The sequence below is a fragment of the Castanea sativa genome, chromosome 5, assembly GCF_040712315.1.
Source record: "Castanea sativa cultivar Marrone di Chiusa Pesio chromosome 5, ASM4071231v1".
Taxonomy (NCBI): domain Eukaryota; kingdom Viridiplantae; phylum Streptophyta; class Magnoliopsida; order Fagales; family Fagaceae; genus Castanea; species Castanea sativa.
The window spans coordinates 16,055,792-16,074,569 of NC_134017.1; the positions used below are offsets into that span (position 1 = coordinate 16,055,792).

The 18,778-nt window shown below is 35.6% G+C and overlaps 2 protein-coding genes across 4 annotated transcripts; one reads left to right on the forward strand and one right to left on the reverse strand.

The window, feature by feature from the left end:
- The first annotated feature begins 1,762 nt into the window (after positions 1 to 1,762).
- On the forward strand, positions 1,763 to 8,808 carry LOC142635979 (pentatricopeptide repeat-containing protein At1g28690, mitochondrial). 3 transcript variants are annotated; one of them, XR_012844225.1, is made up of 5 exons: positions 1,763 to 2,090; positions 2,971 to 3,053; positions 4,042 to 5,721; positions 6,648 to 6,875; positions 8,176 to 8,808. XR_012844225.1 is itself a non-coding variant. In XM_075810026.1 (3 exons), the coding sequence occupies exons 2-3, from the start codon at positions 4,130 to 4,132 to the stop codon at positions 8,186 to 8,188; spliced, it is 1,605 nt and encodes a 534-aa protein (XP_075666141.1). In that variant the 5' UTR covers positions 1,765 to 2,090; positions 4,042 to 4,129; the 3' UTR covers positions 8,189 to 8,808. The 3 variants fall into 3 exon arrangements, 1 of the variants encoding a protein (XP_075666141.1); XR_012844224.1 differs by lacking the exon at positions 2,971 to 3,053 and having other exon boundaries at positions 1,764 to 2,090; XM_075810026.1 differs by lacking the exons at positions 2,971 to 3,053; positions 6,648 to 6,875 and having other exon boundaries at positions 1,765 to 2,090.
- On the reverse strand, positions 8,017 to 15,587 carry LOC142635981 (ABC transporter G family member 29-like). Its single transcript, XM_075810027.1, has 21 exons — positions 15,177 to 15,587; positions 14,842 to 15,051; positions 14,557 to 14,641; positions 14,244 to 14,403; positions 14,087 to 14,163; positions 13,941 to 13,994; positions 13,612 to 13,702; positions 12,980 to 13,281; positions 11,990 to 12,585; positions 11,718 to 11,878; positions 11,455 to 11,564; positions 11,076 to 11,229; positions 10,838 to 10,957; positions 10,609 to 10,766; positions 10,126 to 10,458; positions 9,659 to 10,033; positions 9,447 to 9,580; positions 9,128 to 9,355; positions 8,853 to 9,024; positions 8,494 to 8,748; positions 8,017 to 8,414 (listed from the first exon to the last, which is right to left on the reverse strand). The coding sequence occupies exons 1-21, from the start codon at positions 15,491 to 15,493 to the stop codon at positions 8,142 to 8,144; spliced, it is 4,365 nt and encodes a 1,454-aa protein (XP_075666142.1). The 5' UTR covers positions 15,494 to 15,587; the 3' UTR covers positions 8,017 to 8,141.
- Between the last annotated feature and the right edge of the window lie 3,191 nt (positions 15,588 to 18,778).

Here is an 18,778-nt window from a genome sequence, read left to right on the forward strand (position 1 = left end):
ATTTTCCTAAGTTTCCCCATTTGAGTTTATGTGCTTGGTTTATGAACCAGAAAGTACACGTTTTTGGCATAATAATGAGGTGTTTTCAAGCTATTCCAGAAGCTTCCATGGCTGCCTCTAATTCCTTGACCAATTGTGTTGGAGAAGAGGGAGAGAATGGTTGGCTATAGCTCCACAACTTTATGTTTTGTCCTCCCAACTTTATGTCACATCAGTAATCATGAAAATCAGCTTGCCAAAGAAGGGTGTAGGCTTAGCTGGACACGTGTCCTCTTCTGCTCTAACTTGACAAGTTGAAAGTGATGGTAATGAACCCCAACTGTCAGCTCAGCTGTGCTGAAACTTGGCTGGTGGTTAGTCTAACCATTCCAGTTGGTCAAGTGGACTTCAGTTTCTAGGATTAGCACATGGGCTTGGTTGTCTTGGTTGATCCTTCTTGTTGGGCTTCCTTGGGCATGTCCATCCCCACAAAATGAATAGTTTTGCCATGGGTGACATACATGGGCTTTCATAGCTAGAGTTTTCTTATGGCAAAATAAGTATAGTTCCATAATTTTTGTAAAAGAAGTAGTTCTAAAAGATGAGTAATTTATGCTTCCCATAAGTCAGGGGCTTTAGTATATGAAAATATGTTTTTGTCAAGGAAGAGTTTTAGGCTGTATAATTAGGTGCGAAAATAATATTGAGCTTTTATAAATAGGTGCCAAAGTAGTATTTGGGCTTTTGTAAATAGTTGCCAAAATATTATTGAGCTTTTATAAAAAGGTGCCAAAATATCATTTGGGCTTTTGTAAATAGTTGCCAAAATATTATTGGGTTTTTATAAATAGTTGCCAAAATATTATTGAGTTTTTATAAATAGATGCCAAAATAATATTGGGCTTTTATAAGTATTTGCCAAAATATTATTTGGGCTTTAAAAATATTGCCGTGTAGCAATGGACTTAGTAAGAGTGCCGTGTAGCAACGAGCTTTAGCAACTGGGTTTTAAGGTGTCGTGTAGCAACATGTTTTAAGGTGCTGTGTAACAACGGGCTTTTAAAGGTACCGTGTAGCAACTGGTTTTTAGAGGTGCTGTGTAGCAACGAGCTTTTAGAGATGCTGTTACTCCAGGTAGTAACGGGCTTTAGGGTGCCGTGTAGCAACGAGTTTTGTAAGAGGGTTTTGTTGGGCTTTTTGGGTTTTGCCCACAAGGTAAATGAATTTGGGTCTTTTGGTGGAGATAGTATAATTTTGTGGCCCAATTTTGGTAATGGTATGATAAGTATTTTGTGTGAAAACTGAAGTTGGATAATGCATGAGATATAATGGGTAATATTTGTGAGAAGGCTCAAGATAATTTGTAGGGCTTATATGGGAAATGGGAGCCTAAGTTGGGTAATAATATGGAGAATATTTGGGTAATGTGTGAGAAGTATGTAGGAAATATTTATGTAGGCCCAAAATAGTTTATAAGTTTGTATGGGTATTTTAGTGAGTGGGCTAATGAGACCGGGGCCGGAAAATTTGTACCTCAATAGATTTCAATCGTAGTTGCCATTGTGAGCCTGAAAGAATGGTAGGGTGAGATTAGAGAAAAAGAATGACATCAACATTGATATGTGGTTGGGTTTTTTATTTATTTTTTTAACCCTTTTAGATTTTTCACTTGCCTAGTATCTATTTTCACATCAAAATAAAAATGAGAGAGAATGAGAGTATGAGAGAATGAGATTATTTTAAATGAGAATGGAGAGTCTCAAGTTTCATGACAAAGAATTCGGGTTATTCAGTCACAACCCACCAATAATCAGGCCCAATTTTGAAAAGATCCAAATTCCTCTTAAACTGGGATCCAAGCCTCTCCTCTCTTCTTTGAAACCTAGCCTAAATTCATTTCAATTTGAATTCTTCAGCCCAAGCCTCTTCAGAATTTCTGGTCCTGGACAAACATAAATAATTTTTATTATTTTATTATTTTTATTTTTTGTAATAGAAAAATCCAGCACACTACAAGTACCAGTAGACGAGAATCACTGAGCCCGTACATACATACCGACCCGGATAAAAAATGGCACGTGATTCTGCGTTTTGGTTTCGATTTATTTGAGGTATGTGACTAAGCGTTTGTTTTTTGAGTTTAGATTCGAATTGGGTTTTTGTTTTTCTGGTTCAAAATTTAATCATTTGGCTGAAGTTGTTGAAGTTTCGGTTGTTAATGTTCTGTTTGTTACAATTATCAAAACTGAATGTAACATAATTGATGTTACAGATCTTGAACACAGCTTTTGAAATAGGATAAAAAAAAACATATTGTTTGTGCCTTTCAATAATGATGATAAATCTATAGGAGAGGGGTTCTGGCTAACAATGATTTCTGTATCTTGATCGAGCTTCGGCACATAGCAAAACTTAAGTTAAAAAAAAAAAAGCATGAGTGAAAGTCATGAACTCATGATTCAAAGTTTTATTGGTGGAATTGGATTTTCAAGCAGCTAGGTTACTTACCTTATGTCATATTAATCAAAAGTCCAGAAAAAAAGAGGAAAATGGGATTTGTTAAAAGCCCTTTCTGCTGAAGACAGTGAGGCAATGTATATTGTGTTGAGAGATTCCAGTTCCACGTGGAGATGCGAGACAGACATTTGGGGGATATGGTAGGCAGGCAAGTAGAAAGAGAGATAAAATGCCGATTGTCCCAACAACTTAAACTGTTAAGAAATGGTGAATTGAATCATATAACTATAATTCTAACACTCCTCGTGAACTTAGGACCTCCCGCCTTGATACCATTTAGAAATTTATGAATTTAATCATTTAACTATAGTTCTAATAGGAATGTATATAGTTGCAGCATTTACATACTTAATTCAGACATTTTTTTTTAGTGATGTTTTTGGAATTATTGTGCCTTCTAATATGTAGCCTCAACCACTGTTTGTAATGAAGGGATTAAAGAACTAAAGAATTCTAAATGCTTTTGAAATTCAGAGTTGCTGTGGTGGACAAGAAGTTGATTGGGGTATTCATTTCTAAGATTGTTCGGCAATGGTTGTGTTATTTGGTTGTAACTTGTAAGTAGAAAATTCCTGAGAGTCTAATACCACTGTAAAATACAAGCATAAAAGCACAATTGGTGGCTCTAGCAAAGAATGAGTATTTATAACTATAACACATCTGTTTAACTCAAGAAGTCTGATGGCACTGTATTATAAGCATTTTGTGGTATGTATTGTAATACCAGTGTGTTGTAAACATTTGATTCTTCTAGGTAAGGTTGGAAAAGTGGTTCTCCCGATGATCGTTGTATTAGGATAGCTAATATCATTTGTTCCTAATTGTGTCCAAGTTGTTTCTAGATGATGTAATTTGGGCTGCATTTCATGCATATTTGCCATTCTTTAATACCCATTTTTATGATGTAATATGGGGTGCAGTTCACTGCCATCTGCTGGTTTTGTTTCAACTCTGTGTTTGTATGTTTTACACCAAAAGTGACTGAATTAAAGTGATATATAAGATTTAGTTTTAAAATAATGCAAAAATGAAAGTTGTGGCTCAGTGGAGAAAGCTTTTTATTTTTAAGTTGCTGTTGTGGGTTCGAATTTTGAAATCCATCTAAAGTCTAAACTCCTTCATTTTTTAACTTTTCTTTGCCAAGAACCATTGTCAACTTGCACTTCCTGGTGTTTCCGATGGAGTTGTCTAGGATTTGAATTCCCTCCCCCAACTATGGAATTATTGTTTATTTTTATTTTTACTATGCGGTTTTGTTTCTCTAGATTTTTATTTTTATTTACATAAATTTTCTTACTTGGGTCCCTATTATGTCTCTTAGAACACCAATTCCCTCTTCAGCTGCTGCCCAACACCCCTACGTAGTTCTTCTCCTCTCTTTCTCATTTTTGTTTTTGTATTTTTCGCTATTGTTTTCTTCAAAATACGTTGATCTATATTAGCTTTTAGATTCTTTATTATTCTTATTATTGTTGTTGTTGTTTTTCCTTTCAATAACTGTGATTTTGATTTGAAGCTAGCTAAATTTGTTTTTTAATTTTTCAGTTTGTTAGAAATGCCCCATGGAGTGAGGTTTGGGGACTATGCTTTCTCAAGCGACTCATAAACAGTTCATATCAGATCAAATGGGAAGATGAAAAATGCTAGAATACCCATAATTACACCCTCCTGTTTCTCATCATCACAGAAACACAACCTTTTGGTCCCACCAAACCAAACTTTCCTGCCAACACAAGACTCTCTCTCTCATCCAACTGCTACCTCTTTATCCTCTGCTCTACAGCAATACATCAACTCAGATTACCCTTCCTATGGCCAAAAGATACATTCCCATATTCTCAAAACTGGGTTCAGACCCAACACCAATATCTCCATCAAACTCCTCATATTGCATTTGAAATGTGGCTATATTAAATATGCACGCAAAGCGTTTGATGAATTACCTCAGACAACTCTTTCTGCTTATAATTATATGATTGGTGGATATCTCAAACATGGGCTAGTCGAAGATTCACTTAGTTTGGTTCGTAGGTTGGTTTATTCTGGTGAAAAGCCTGATGGGTTCACATTTTCTATGATTTTAAAGGCGTCTACTTGTGCTTGTAAATTGCCTTTGCTGTGTAGTTTGGGAAGGCTAGTGCATGCGCAGATACTGAAATTTGAGGTTGAACCTGATGATGTTCTTTATACAGCACTGGTTGACTCGTATGTTAAGCATGGGAAGGTTGATTATGCGAGGACTGTGTTTGATATGATGTTGGAAAAGAATGTGATATGTTCAACATCTATGATTTCTGGTTACATGAATCAAGGCTCTGTAAAAGACGCTGAAGATATATTCAGGAAGACAATGGAAAAAGATCTAGTTGTATATAATGCAATGATTGAAGGTTACAGTAAATCAATTGAATATGCTTGGAGATCAGTTGAGGTTTATGTTGACATGCAACGGTTGAACTTTCGGCCTAATATATCTACATTTGCTAGTGTTTTTGGGGCCTGCTCTCTGTTGGCAGCATTTGAAATTGGTCAGCAAGTCCAAAGTCAACTTATGAAGACTGAACTTTTTACTGACGTTAAATTGGGAAGTGCTCTTGTAGACATGTACTCTAAATGTGGACGAATTGATGATGCACGGAGAGTTTTTGACCACATGCCTGATAAGAATGTGTTTTCATGGACTTCCATGATTGATGGATATGGCAAGAATGGATCTCCAGATGAAGCACTTGAGCTTTTTAGCAAGATGCAAAACGTCTACCACCTTGAACCCAATTATGTTACATTCCTGAGTGCTCTATCAGCATGTGGACATGCTGGGCTAGTTGATAAAGGGAAGAAAATTTTTGAGAGCATGGAGAGAGATTACTTGATGAAACCAAAGATGGAGCATTATGCTTGCATGGTTGATCTCTTAGGACGTGCAGGAAGTTTAAAGCAAGCGTGGGATTTTGTAAGAGGGATGCACGAAAAGCCCAATTCTGATGTTTGGGCAGCTCTGCTTAGTTCATCTAGGCTGCATGGCGATGTTGAGATGGCAAGCATAGCTGCAAATGAACTTTTTAAGTTGAATGCTGATGGTCGGCCTGGGGCATATGTTGCACTATCTAATACTTTGGCAGCTGCTGGGAAATGGGACAATGTAAGTGAGCTTAGGGATGTAATGAAGGTAAAAGGAATATCCAAAGATACTGGATACAGTTGGGTTGGAACCGACATTGCTTTGTAAGTTTTTATATTTGAGTAAAAGATATAAACTGAAACTGACATTTTTAATTAGGGAGACAGTCTCTTTGAATTGGTTTGTGCAATATTTCAACTGCGGATGCTAAAGTATCCAAAGATTCTAATGGTAAAAAATATTTTGACAGAGCCTTGTTTGGTGTTTTTCTGTGTTAAATTTCTTAGCATCATTCAGATCAACTTAATTGGAAAATCTTTCAATGTAATCTTTTAAGAAGCTATCTCTCTCTTCCCTCCCCCTTTTCTTCCGCCATATTTAGCTGTGTTGTCTTTGCTTTAGCTTTTGTGCATGCTTGGAAATTTGCTGTAAACTTGTATAATTTGGATTGGGTAGTAAAAAAGCTTTTTTTTTTTTTGGTAGTGGCTATTTGCTTTGATTATTGTCATTTTTTTTTTAAATTAATTATTTGTAGTGACTTTTGTTTGTTAATGCTATATTTTGTTTTTAGGGCTATTAATTTTTTGTTCTCTTAATTTTCTTTGTGCACCTTTTCCTGGTAGTTCTTAAACCATTTGTCTTGGTAAAATGAGGTCTCTCACTCAGTTTATTGTAATAACCTTTATAAAAAAAACAGCTTCATGAGTGTTTTCCTTTGCAAGATGTTTCCCATAATAGAGGGAAAAGTTTGCTAAGTAATATATATTTTTTGATAAGTGCTAAGTAATGTATTTTTAAAATTAACGAGTGAAATGGACACAGTTTTGAAAATATTTGGAGGGTATAGACTTTTTATTTTTAAAATTATGTTATTAAAACACGATTTAACTTAAGATTTAGACATAAAAATCCACAAGATTGCTCACTTTTCCAATTATCCTACTGTCACCACTGATTGCACCCTCCACCTGCTACCCATTGTGTCCCTTTACTCCACTTTCAACTCCTTGATCTGCTTCTTCGCATACAGCAACACCACTGCATTGAACTGCTCCCTTCAATCCTCTCTCTCTCTGACTTTGCAATGACAGTTTGAAGGTGAGATTTGCTAACTTTGCAAAGATTTTTATTTTCTTTTTGAACTTTTTATAGATTTAATCTTCTAATCCATTATGATTTGGTTATTTTGATGATGATCTCAACCACCCCTTGTCCAAGTGTTCTTGTAAGTGTGTTAGTCTGCAACTCTCAAATCCAGGTAAGGTAATAGATTTTCACAGTACTGTTTGTGTGCTCTGATATTTTGATTGTTTCTTTTTAAAAAAAAAAAAAATTTTTTTTTATATATGTATTTTTAAATTTGGAGGTTTTGATTCTTGCGAATATTTATGGATGGACCAGTTTGGATTATATTAATCTTTATGTTGTGAATTTGACTGTAATTGTTGGCATTTATATCTGGGTAACACCAACCTACTGTGAATTTGTTTTGACTTATTGTACACAAGGTGTTTGGTGAAGTGATTTAGAGGGTCTAGGTTGTGACTTGCATGGCCTTGCCCTTTATATTTTTATGTCTTTTTAACAAAATTGAGATGTGAAGCAGTTGAAGAGCTTTTGTCACATCCTTTGAAGATGAGTATCTGCTTTGGGTTCTTGGGTTAGACTGCAAGCACAAATTCCAATCTTATTGTAAAGCCTTTAACTGCTGATGCAGTTTGTTTTATTTTTCATTCTCTTCTACATGACAGCCCTTATGTTATGGTCCGTTATATGACAGCCCTTGTCTTGAACCTCATATGTCAAGTATGTTCTTAATTACAAAGGCTGGACCTAGCTAAGATAATAGTTAATTATAATTGCCCTTTTCTTAATTCACATTTATAGTGTGAATTAAGATTGGCTTCATTTGGTAGAATTAATTTAAGTGGTCTAAATTTTGATGAGAAGCAGGAATGACATTCTCCCCTCCTCCTCTTTCCAAGTTGACATTCTTTGCCACAGTGGCTACTTGTTGCTGTTGAGATGGTGAATTTGTTTCTAATTTTTTTCAATTCTTTCTCTTTTCTCTAAGTACCTACAGCCATCAAGTCAATCTATTATTGTAAGGACTAAACAAGTTATAAAATTGATATATATATATATATATATATATATATTTGTGGTTTTTTAAAAAAGAAAAGGAAAGAAAAGAAAAGAATATCATCTCTTAAAACTATGAAGTGGGTGGCTGTGTTGCGGTGATATATAAGCGGTGTGGACTTGCGCAGTATAAATGTAGTATAGAGTAAGCCCGTATGGAGCAAGGGATTCAAGCATAACTTTGTTTGGCTTAAAAGAAAAACAAAGCTAAGATGCAATTAGTTTTTGTTAGAATTTTTAAATGATTCGTTGTTGGCTTGTTTTTTCCCCTGCATCTGATCTCATAGGTTCTTTACAAATTTACAAGAATTATAGTGGCAAAAAATAGCTACTAAGTGGTCACATTCTAAGTGGTCACATTCTAATTCATACACTTCTTCAGCTATCTGTTTTGAAAGTTCATTGTCTTGATGCAGACTGCAAACATGAGGGCGAAAAAGGCAGCAAATGTGACTAAAATTGCAGCAGTAGGCCCCATGAAGTTAAGGTCGTACCCAAAATGATTTTCCACATACCATTTGATGGTTGGATCTGGCACAATTCCTGGCACTTTGATTGTTGCATTAATGTCACCATACTGTGTCACAATTAGTCCATAAACTGTCCATGCCACTGGGCAGATATAGTAATACCATGTCCACCACTTGGGGATTCTCTGAAAGTTCAAATTGTAATTGTATGTGAGGATAAGTGCTGATTTTAAAGGTTATACAAAGCAGTGGAAATGAAATTACCGGTTTGGGGATGAAAAAGCCAGAGAAGAGAGTGAAGAGTGCATAGAATGCTGATGCAAAGATAGCAGCTGTTTGATGATTTGGTGTGATTGAAACCGTCATCATTCCATAGTATGTAAAGTAGAGGAAGGAGAAGAAGGTGATGAAGAAGAACCAGAAGAACTTTGCTACTGTCCATTGAAAGCTCACCATTGCGAATACTATAAGAGAATAATATGTAGTCTGAACAAATATGTATGGTATTTCAACAATCACCTGCGTAACAATGTCAGATATTAATAGACTTGGACAAGTTCATAATATTTAATTTTAACACTTCAACTGATCTTTATTTCTTAGTGAAGACACTTTTTTCTCGCCTGTGCTATGGCATATGGTAAAGCTGAGTACATCCCAGCAGCTCTTTCTCGATAAAACACTGTTCTTTCAACAGCTACAACTGGCTGCACGGTTGAACAGTTGTTAATTCCAACAAATAGGACAGCAACATACATGGCTCCAATGATCATGGTGAGATCAGTTGTGTTCTCCCTAAACAAAAAACACAAGAAATAGGATAGTGAGCTAGTGTCTGATACTACTGGGCTTTATTCAGCAGAATCTCCACTGAATCGGAGTAGGCATATATGCTAACCTTTTGGTGCCAGCCTGCCAGAAAATTGTCCCAAGAAAAAGGGCAGCTGCTAATGTGAAGAAGTATCGAACAAGGTTATAATGAGGACTTCTCCAATAAGTCCACCAGTGCTTCCAAAGGCAGGATTTGAATTGACCCCATGTGGACTGAGAGTACTGAGTAGGAAAATGGAGATCTGATGACCCTTCCAATGGAGTACTTAATTCTTTTACTAGAGCCTTTGTTTGTCTGTTCATGCCATATAATGTTAGCTCCAAAACCCACAAAACTTACCAATTCCAGAAATTGTTACTGTTTTTGTGACATGTAAAATACTTACTGAGACAAGGATGATGATTTGTAATGCTCAGCAAAATCAATTCCAAGTCGGACTTCAGATGCAACTGAGCTCACTTCTAGCATCCATGTTGCTGGGTTTTGTTTATCTCTAATTTTAGTGACTCCAGGAATTGCCTGCAATTACAAATCAATGGTGAAATTAGAATGTATTTTATTTATGTTTCTATTAAGAAGAAGAGGTTTATAACATACCTCAAAGTATTCAACAACTTTGCAAGAATTCTGACCCAACTGTCCAGAGTAGATGACTTGTCCTCCTCTCTTCATCAACAGCAGCTCATCAAAGGATTCAAAGATATCAATGCTAGGCTGATGAATTGTGCAGACTACTGTTCTTCCGGTGTCCACTGTATTCCTCACAGACCTCATAACAATGGCCGCTGCCCTTGCATCAAGCCCTGAAGTTGGTTCATCCATAAATATGATTGAAGGATTAGCAACAAGCTCCACTGCTATTGTCAACCTCTTCCTTTGTTCTGTGGACAAACCAGTGATTTCCGGAAGCCCTACAATAGTATTTTTGAGACCATTGAGTTCTACTAGTTCTATCACTTCATCCACAAAAGCCTGGAAAGAACCCGCAAATGAAAATTTTTAGCTATAGTAGTTAAATTCAAACTATACATTTGACATGCTATTGACATAGTCTTGATTCTTACCATTTTTTCTTTATCGCTGACTTCTTTAGGGAGTCGGAGGAAAGCTGAGTAGATCAAGGACTCTTTCACTGTGACTTGAGGGGAGTGAATGTCAGTCTGCTCACAGTAACCAGAAATTCTTGCAAATGTTTCCTGCTTCTTGGGAAACCCAGAAATTCTTATATCACCTTCAATGTAGCCCCCTGTTTTTCGCCCTGCAAGAACATCCATCAATGTTGTCTTTCCAGCCCCACTGACTCCCATCAAAGCAGTCAGGACTCCAGGTCTAAATGCTCCAGTCACTTCCTGAAGCAACTGTAGCCTGTCCCCTGTCACACCTTGATCCTTCATTTCCTGTACATTAAGAGTCATTCAGGTAGTTAAATTAGATACTGTAAGTGATTTCCTAATACATACTAGAATAAAAATAACGCCTTATAGAGAATTTACAAGTTAAACTTGAGAATACTAATGAGATATAGAACAAGAAGAATATATTCTTACTGAGGGCATGTCCACATAGTAGTTTACACTGTCAAAGGACATGGTTAGAGGTGTGAAAGGAAGAATCATTCCTCTCTTTGAAGCAACCTCATCTGCAGCCATACTGCTAGGTTCCATGGTATTGGACTCACCACTTGTTTCAAGGCATTGCAATTCTCCTGAAGATTTTAATTATATGTCAGAAACTCATGGTGTTGATTGAAATTGGGAGCAAGGTTAAAGTTCTTACTCATCTGGTTTTCATTGATGGACCTATTAGATTGCAGTCTTGGTTTTCCCTTACTATCTCCCATGCTGGATTGCTCACTTCCTAGTTCTTCAGAAATAATTGGTTGTGGCTTTCCGAGAGCTATCACAAAGAAACATGAAATTTGAACATGTTAAAACTATGAGCAAAGAGGCATACATATTCTACCTTGAATGAAATTAAGAGGATAAAGTTAGTCTTAAAAGGTTCTTAAACTTACGATTCAGGTACATGAGTGAGAAGGTAAATAAGATGTTGAAAAGGATGGTGAAAGCCAAGAGAGCTGTTACCCCAATCCAATACCAGTAATTGTGGTGGGGAACATCAAAGTTGTTCAACACTGCCACACCCAACTTTGTAATATTGTTTGAAGCCTGCAATGAAATGGCAACAATTTAATCAGTAAGTTTTCTTTCGGTTTTGTGATTTATAAGAGATGTGCTGAAGTTGTATTTTGTCTTCTGAATCTTGAAATAAAATCCAAATGTATGGTCATATACTCTTTCCTTTGTTATTTTCACAATTGTACTTTTAGTGCCCTTTTGCCATGCAACATATTTAACGAGGAATATTTTGTGATAATTGTTTGAATGACATACCAGTTTGTCCATCCACCTAGGAGAAAGCATCTCATTGACAGTTAAGGCATTGAAACCATACGATAGAGGTGAAACCCAGTGGCCCCATGACCACCATACAGGAATACGCCCTGTTGCAATCAACAATTTGTATTTTAAACCAGACTGTAAAAATGCAAACCTTTAGTAAAGCATAATTACATTAAAAAATATGAATGCTCCGTTCTATGTCAAGAGGCTCAACCTACAGTTTATCATCATGAAATAGCTGAGAAAAGACAAACCTTTTGGAAGGATGAAACCTCCAAGCAGGAACAAGAGAAGCAGAGAAAGAGCTCCCCCTGTATGAGCAATGATCATAGTCCTACACAACCCAGCCATGAGCCTAAATAGCCCAGCAGCCATTTGTTGGATCAGAAAAACTACCAGTAGTTGCTTGAAGAACCTGGAGAAAAAGAGAAGGTACGTATCAAACAATTTTCCCACTAACATAATTGTCATTTATGCTGAAGTATTTAAAGCACATATCAAGATATTCTGGTGTAGTTCAGCTTACCTGCTAGCTTCTGGTGCGTATCCAATTGTATAATATGTCATGACTGTCCAAGCTATGGACTCTAAAACTGACATGGGAACATGAATCAAGAAATTTGGGATGGTGAAAGCCCATGCAGGGTAAAACAGGAGATCCCTTTGCTTGTAAAACACTGGAAGCCTCATAATAGCAAAAGAGAGCTCAGCAAAACCATTGAACATGTTGACAATCATGGCAAATATAATTGCAGCAATATATAGGGACCCATCATCATATGTGATATCCAGTGTAGTCCTCAAGAACACAGTTGATGCAATGACTGCGACAACTATAATTTGAACAGTCTTGAAGACATAAACAGGTGCAGTCCTCTTAATCAAGAGCCATTCCCTATCAATAGAGGCTTTAAGGAGCTGCATTTTTGGGATCGAGTATTTTGAGAAAGCAAGAGCTCCTCCATGGCTTTCTAACTTGTCATACGAGATCAAGAGCGTATTCTGAAGCTGTGAGCCAACATGGAAAGCCTTAAACTGGCTTGCAAATTCAGTAACAGATATGTAATGGTATGGCCTATTCCTATCTGCCCAGTATTGCTCTTGATCCTTCTTTGATGTAACCTGCAACAAAAATGCACAGCATATTAAAGCATTAGATTGAAAGGATTTTAGCTTTTTGACACAAATATGTGACATATTCATTATCTATTAGCAATTATCATAGGGACACTGATTTCAAGTCGATGCCAAGAGAACCATTAACCTTAGACAATATATTGTTTACCTTCCTAATTACTCTGTAGCTACTACGTGGTGCAGCAATGTAGCCAAGTTGCAAACAGTAAATGATTATGGTAGGTATTGGTAGAAACGATTCAAAATAAGCCTATTGACCAAACAGCGACCTCCACTTCATAGTACAGATATATTTGGTTATAATTATCACTTCTAGTTAAATGTCTAAGGCAGCTAAGTGAATTTTTCATGTTGCCATGTAGTGCATCTCTGTAGTTACCTCTTGCAAAAAATCAGCAGTGCCCTTTCTTTCAGGGCACTCGAACCCACAGCTCTCAAAGAATTCCAGTACATGCTCTCTCGGTCCCTGATAGATGATCTGACCCTCTGATAGGAGAATAATGTCATCAAAGAGATCGAATGTCTCAGGATCAGGTTGCAGGAGGGACATCAAGATGGTGGTCTCAGTAAGGTGCGCAATCTGCTGCATGCATTTCACAATTTGAAATGTAGTGGAGCTGTCTAGGCCAGTTGATATCTCATCCATGAAAAGTGTTCTTGCTGGTCCAACAACTATCTCCCCTGTGCATTAACCAACATCAAGGCAATTAAGAACTCCAATTTCAATTTTTGGACTCAGTAACCTTTTAATCATGAAAGTAACAGGTTTCACAACAGCATATGTATTATTTTGAAGATCTTGCTTTTGTTTAACAACAATATATGCTGTTCAGTGCTAAATAAATAAAATATCATATAGAATTTGTTATGGGTTCTGTAAATCACATGATTTAGAATCAAATTTGATTATGCATGGTTAAAATTTGTTCAGATCAACATTTTCTTGAAATATTAAAAAAAAATGGAAGTGGAAAATAACTTCATGTACAATGTCAGATAAGGAAAATTAACCTGTTGTTACTCGCTTCCTTTGTCCACCAGAAATTCCCCTTTTCATCTCATCTCCAACTAGTGTGTCCTTACATATTTCAAGCCCCAAGAGCTGTTCCATACAACAATTTACATTGCTTTAGTTAAGAAATGCAACAACTCAAAAGATGATCAACTATAAATACCCATAGACGTGCTCATTTAAGAAGGTAGTTTACAGTGTCAAAGTGAAAACAAATGCATTTATAATTTATTGAGAATTTTCAAAGTTCACTGTTTTGGTGAAATCAAAACTTGACCATTATAATAGAAGGAAGTCTACAAACTCAAGTCTTAACCCTCATACTTACCTTGAGAGTGTAATCAGTAATTAGACTGCTTTCAGCTCCCCCCATTGCAACTGCCTGGACACCAACAAAAAAAATCAAACCCAGAAATTTAAGAAAATTATACATTTAACATTTTGGTTAATTGGTTTTGAACATTTTTCTACTACCTTCATGAAAAGATCAACTTCGGCTTCAGGGAAAATTCCCTCATGCTTCTGCCTCCATGAAAGCTCAGTTAGTAGATCTGAATTAGTATAACAAGGATTAGTTTTGAAATTTTTTTTTTTTATTAAAGATAATTACAATATAAGTCAATTTGATTACTGTATCTGTTCCCAACTCCTTGGAACCTTGCTGAATAATCTAAGGTTTCTTTAACAGTAAGATCACCCAAGTGAACATCATTTTGGCTAATGTAGGCAGATGTCTTCCTTGGCACAAACTCATCAAGCCTATGACCATTGTAAGTGACTTGTCCTTGTACCTAATCCACAAAAATATGATGTTTACATTCATCAATATTGTTACTAGCTAGATTTAATTGATTGATCAAAGCAGTAGCATAAAATTAAGGGCTTGACCAACTGGATAATAAAATTGAAGTGATCTAAAACAAATTAAGGTTCTGAAAACTTACTTTCAAGTTTGAGTCTAACTTTCCTGCTAGTGCCAACAAAAGGGTAGTCTTTCCAGATGAAGGAGGGCCTAACAAGAGGGTCATCCTGCAACAAAAAAATAAATCAAGAAATTTTAGAAAAAAATTTAATGCTTTAAAACATCATGAAAATGTTCATTGGAATTGTGTCAGGAGCTTGATACATCATACATATATATATTTTTTCACATCTTTACACCATACCACTATAAAGAATCAATCTTGAAACCATTCTAGATGTAGCTTTTGTTAGATGATATTATGTACCTTGATGGTTTTATGATCCCGCACACATCTTTAAGTATTGTGAGCTTTCTTTTCTCAGCCAATCTGATTCCACACAAACCAAGAGCCGATTCTGCAATGTTTCTTGCCGTGTTCAAGAGAGTTGGAAGAGCCCTGGTGCCGATATAGCAATCGGCTTCTATCTGTAGATGGTTGAATCTAACTTCTAGAGTTGGTAGTCGGATCTCAACTCTGCATCAGAAGATTTGATAATGAATTCATGGACAACAAATTTCATAATCAGCAAGAACAAGACAGCAACAAGAACATGCAGATACAAGGGAAAAAAAAGCAAAATATTGTTGGCTCAAACTTACTCATCAATACGAGCTCTTAGTTTCTTTAAGAATTTCTCATTATCTTCCTCGGGAACCTTGAAGTTCCTCTGAATGAACTCTTCTCTGTCATTGGCATCAAGATTTCGAACATCCACCACTTTGTTCACTATCTTGGCCTCATCTTTCTGATCACCCTCCACAGCATATTGCAATATACTAGTTCTCAAGCGATCGTAAGTGGGAAGGTTTTGTATGTTGGTAGCCCATGCTAAAGCCTCCTCCTCATCTTCTCTTCTTGATGATCTTGAAGGACTTGCAAAAGGGTTCTGCACATCCGCGTTCACAATCTCGCTCATTTTGTTCTATATCTCTTCAATGTCCTCACAAGTCTCTAACAACCTTTCTTTATATATCTAACACTCTTATAGAACTTTCACAGAGAGAGAGAGAGAGAGAGAGAGAGAGAGAGAGAGAGGAAATTCTACTTTTGATGTGAATATTGTGCCATGCAAACGAATATATATATATATATATATATATATATATATATATATATATATATATATATATATATATATATATATATATATCTGTGTGTGTGTGTGTTTTGAAGTGGAAGTGAGACTCAATTGAAGCAGGAGTTCCGAGAGCATTATGAGCGTGTAAGAGTGAGGCGGCGGGACATGCAAAGATAGTGATACGCACAAAAACATATATTATTATGTATATTATAAATTTATAATACACATCATATATACATATATTATGTATATTATTAATATTGTAATGCAATTTTGCTTCTAGAACAATACTTCATTAAGATGTATTCGGATCTACTAATCAAATAATTCCTTTAAAAAAAAAAAATTCTACTAATCTAATCAGATTCATTTGTCACGGTAATTTATAAAGATTACATAGTGAAATTATAATATCTCTAGCATTATCATTAAAATTCTACCCATTAGATAATTTTATTAGGTAGTTAATTTTTTTTAGAAGTATTACATGGTGAAATTTGATTGGCCTTTTTATTTATTTATTTGGTGGTTATGGGTGCATTTTAGGCTGTCCATAGGGTTCTTCATGACTGGTCTAATGTCGAATAATCTATTTTATGCATAATCTTTGCAATTCTATTTTTTTCTAGCTTTCAAAATTTTAATTGAATGGGCTACAGGCTAGTATGATATGCATTTATTGAATTTTTATTTTATTTTATTATTTTATTAATTTAATTATTTTTTTATTCCTTCATAACTGTGCCATATGCCAATGCCATCGCTTATCTATTTTGATGCACATCTCTATAATTCTATTCTTTTTTTTTTCCCTTTCATTTTTTTAATTGAATGGTATAGCATGTTTAATTGTTTATGTTGAGTTAGCGGAAACTTTGGTACTAGATTGTTGAACAAAATACTGAACAAAGAGCTTTTATTAAGAACTTGACTTTTTAAATCACAACACTTAAAACTTATGGAAAGCCTAATGTGGCTCCATGTATGACACAATTACAAGGCTCACTAACACCACACAACAAAGCTACTTTAGCACACTTAGCTTTTATAAGACGCACACCAACTCTCTAGACGCCTATTTCCTTCACCTAACACTTGACTTCTCTTCACCTCACACACTTCAACTTTCATACAACTTCACACCTCTCACTTGGTGCTTTATGACACACTTCACCTCACTTCACACCTCTAGGAGTCTCTCACGCTCTACTTCACACCTCTCTACATCTATTTATACTAGGTGTATGTTGGTTAGGAAACCAACTTGAAGCTTCTAGCATCTTCCTTTTTATTGGCATTAAATTAATGCCATTCTCCAACTTTCTAGACTATTCTATAAACATGTGGCTGAATTTCACTTCTACAAAGAAGTTTCTAGAAGGACATCTCATAGAGAAATTTGAAATGCAAGAGAATGTTCTAGAGAATGAGAGAGAGGTTGAGATAATCTCTAGATATTTCTAGAGAAAGAGATTGTGTGAGAAGTTCTAGAAATTTCTAGAGAATTTCAGAGAGAAACAAATTGAGTGGAACTCTAAAAATTTCTAGAGACAAGAGAGTTAGTGTTGATTTTTAACACTTTATGCCTTGTTTTTTTCAGTTATTATATGTATCCATTGCTAACAAGCAAATGGACATGACAAATTATCTATAGAAAAAAAAAACTCTAAATTTTAAATGGACAAAGACCATTACAAATTTTATCTACAGATATTAATGGTGTGACAGTTGATGGTGAATAGAATATTGAACCTTTCTTTTCATTTATTGTTAAGTATGCATCACAATCGCACCGAAATCCTTTCTCAATACTCATGACAAATACGATGAAATATTGATAGCAAGAATTTGCTCTTAAATGGTTTAATTTAGATTACATATAGTCTTGTAATTATTCATGGTCACAGGCTATCGCTTGTATAATATAGCTTTGGCATCACCCTCCAATCCATTGTATAATAGCTTTGGCCTCTCTATACTATCACATTTTGAAATGTGTAATGATTATTACACATTCATTGTACACTCATTACCACAGAAATTGGAATTGTATTTTCAAAACACGATTTCAAAAAGGAATGCATACATAATTCCATTGTATAATAGCTTTGACCTTTCTATATATACTATCTCATTTTGAAATGTGTAATGATTATTACGCACTCTTTATTATACACTCGTTATATACACATTATCGTATGAACAAAAATCGTATTTTTAAAAAGAAATGCATACGAAATATGCAATAATGAGTGTGTAATAACTTCTGTGTTTGCATGTGTAAAGACTAAAGACTACTCATACCACATTGATCTTATATACGTCTTGAAGGGGTGGCTATGCTAGCTTCCATATGGCTTTGGTCTCTCATGCTACCAGTACGGATGTCATTCAATGGAGGCTTAAAGGCATTAAGTATCTAACATAATAGAGAGAAAATTGAGATTGAAACTCTCTAATTCATTGAATTGATTAATGGCATATTGCTCTATCCTTGTGTGTGTGTGTGTGTATATATATATATACAATTTGGCGGCCGGAAATCAAAACATACAAACTAATTCAGTAACTAAATAACGGTTCTAGAATTAGTTATAAATCACAGTAAGACAGGTGGATTAGTTAATCACGTTCACAACACGTGATATAGCTAATGTTAATGATAGAAATATAAGAACGACAGGTAGCTTTAGTCCTAGTGCGGGTAAACGACTGTAGCTTAGCTTCCGACTTTCCCTTTATAAACTTGCATTATTCCATGCATGCACTACTCATGCATTTTGTATCATGCACGTAAATAATCATTTCTATTAGATCACGTTAGTTTTGCTCTTGCTCTTGTTTATATACTAGTACTCTGTATATGTTAGACTAATCACGGTTTAATTGTTACTTGCTTCGTACTTGTAGTGGCCTTCACATGCATATGGACCCCTACCAAGCAAGTTTTTCACGGTTGGGGTAGTATCTCTCTCTGCACACCTTTCGCGTACATGAAAATTTGGAATTTCTTGGGATGTTTAAGTTGCCATATCTCCATATTGGTGCGAGGTGATGATCGATCTCCATTGGTCTTTGCTTAGGAATTGTTGAGCTATATTATACAAGATAAGGGGCTAT

Bases quoted from the DNA above. Each gene is read 5' to 3' on its own strand.
- LOC142635979 (XM_075810026.1), top strand. From the start codon at position 4,130: ATGAAAAATGCTAGAATACCCATAATTACACCCTCCTGTTTCTCATCA.
- LOC142635981 (XM_075810027.1), bottom strand. From the start codon at position 15,493: ATGAGCGAGATTGTGAACGCGGATGTGCAGAACCCTTTTGCAAGTCCT. The intron at 10,459-10,608 runs GTAAGAATATAT...CTTAATGTACAG, and splicing joins ACTATGTGGACATGCCCTCA to GAAATGAAGGATCAAGGTGT. The intron at 8,749-8,852 runs GCGAGAAAAAAG...ATTGTTACGCAG, and splicing joins TACCATATGCCATAGCACAG to GTGATTGTTGAAATACCATA.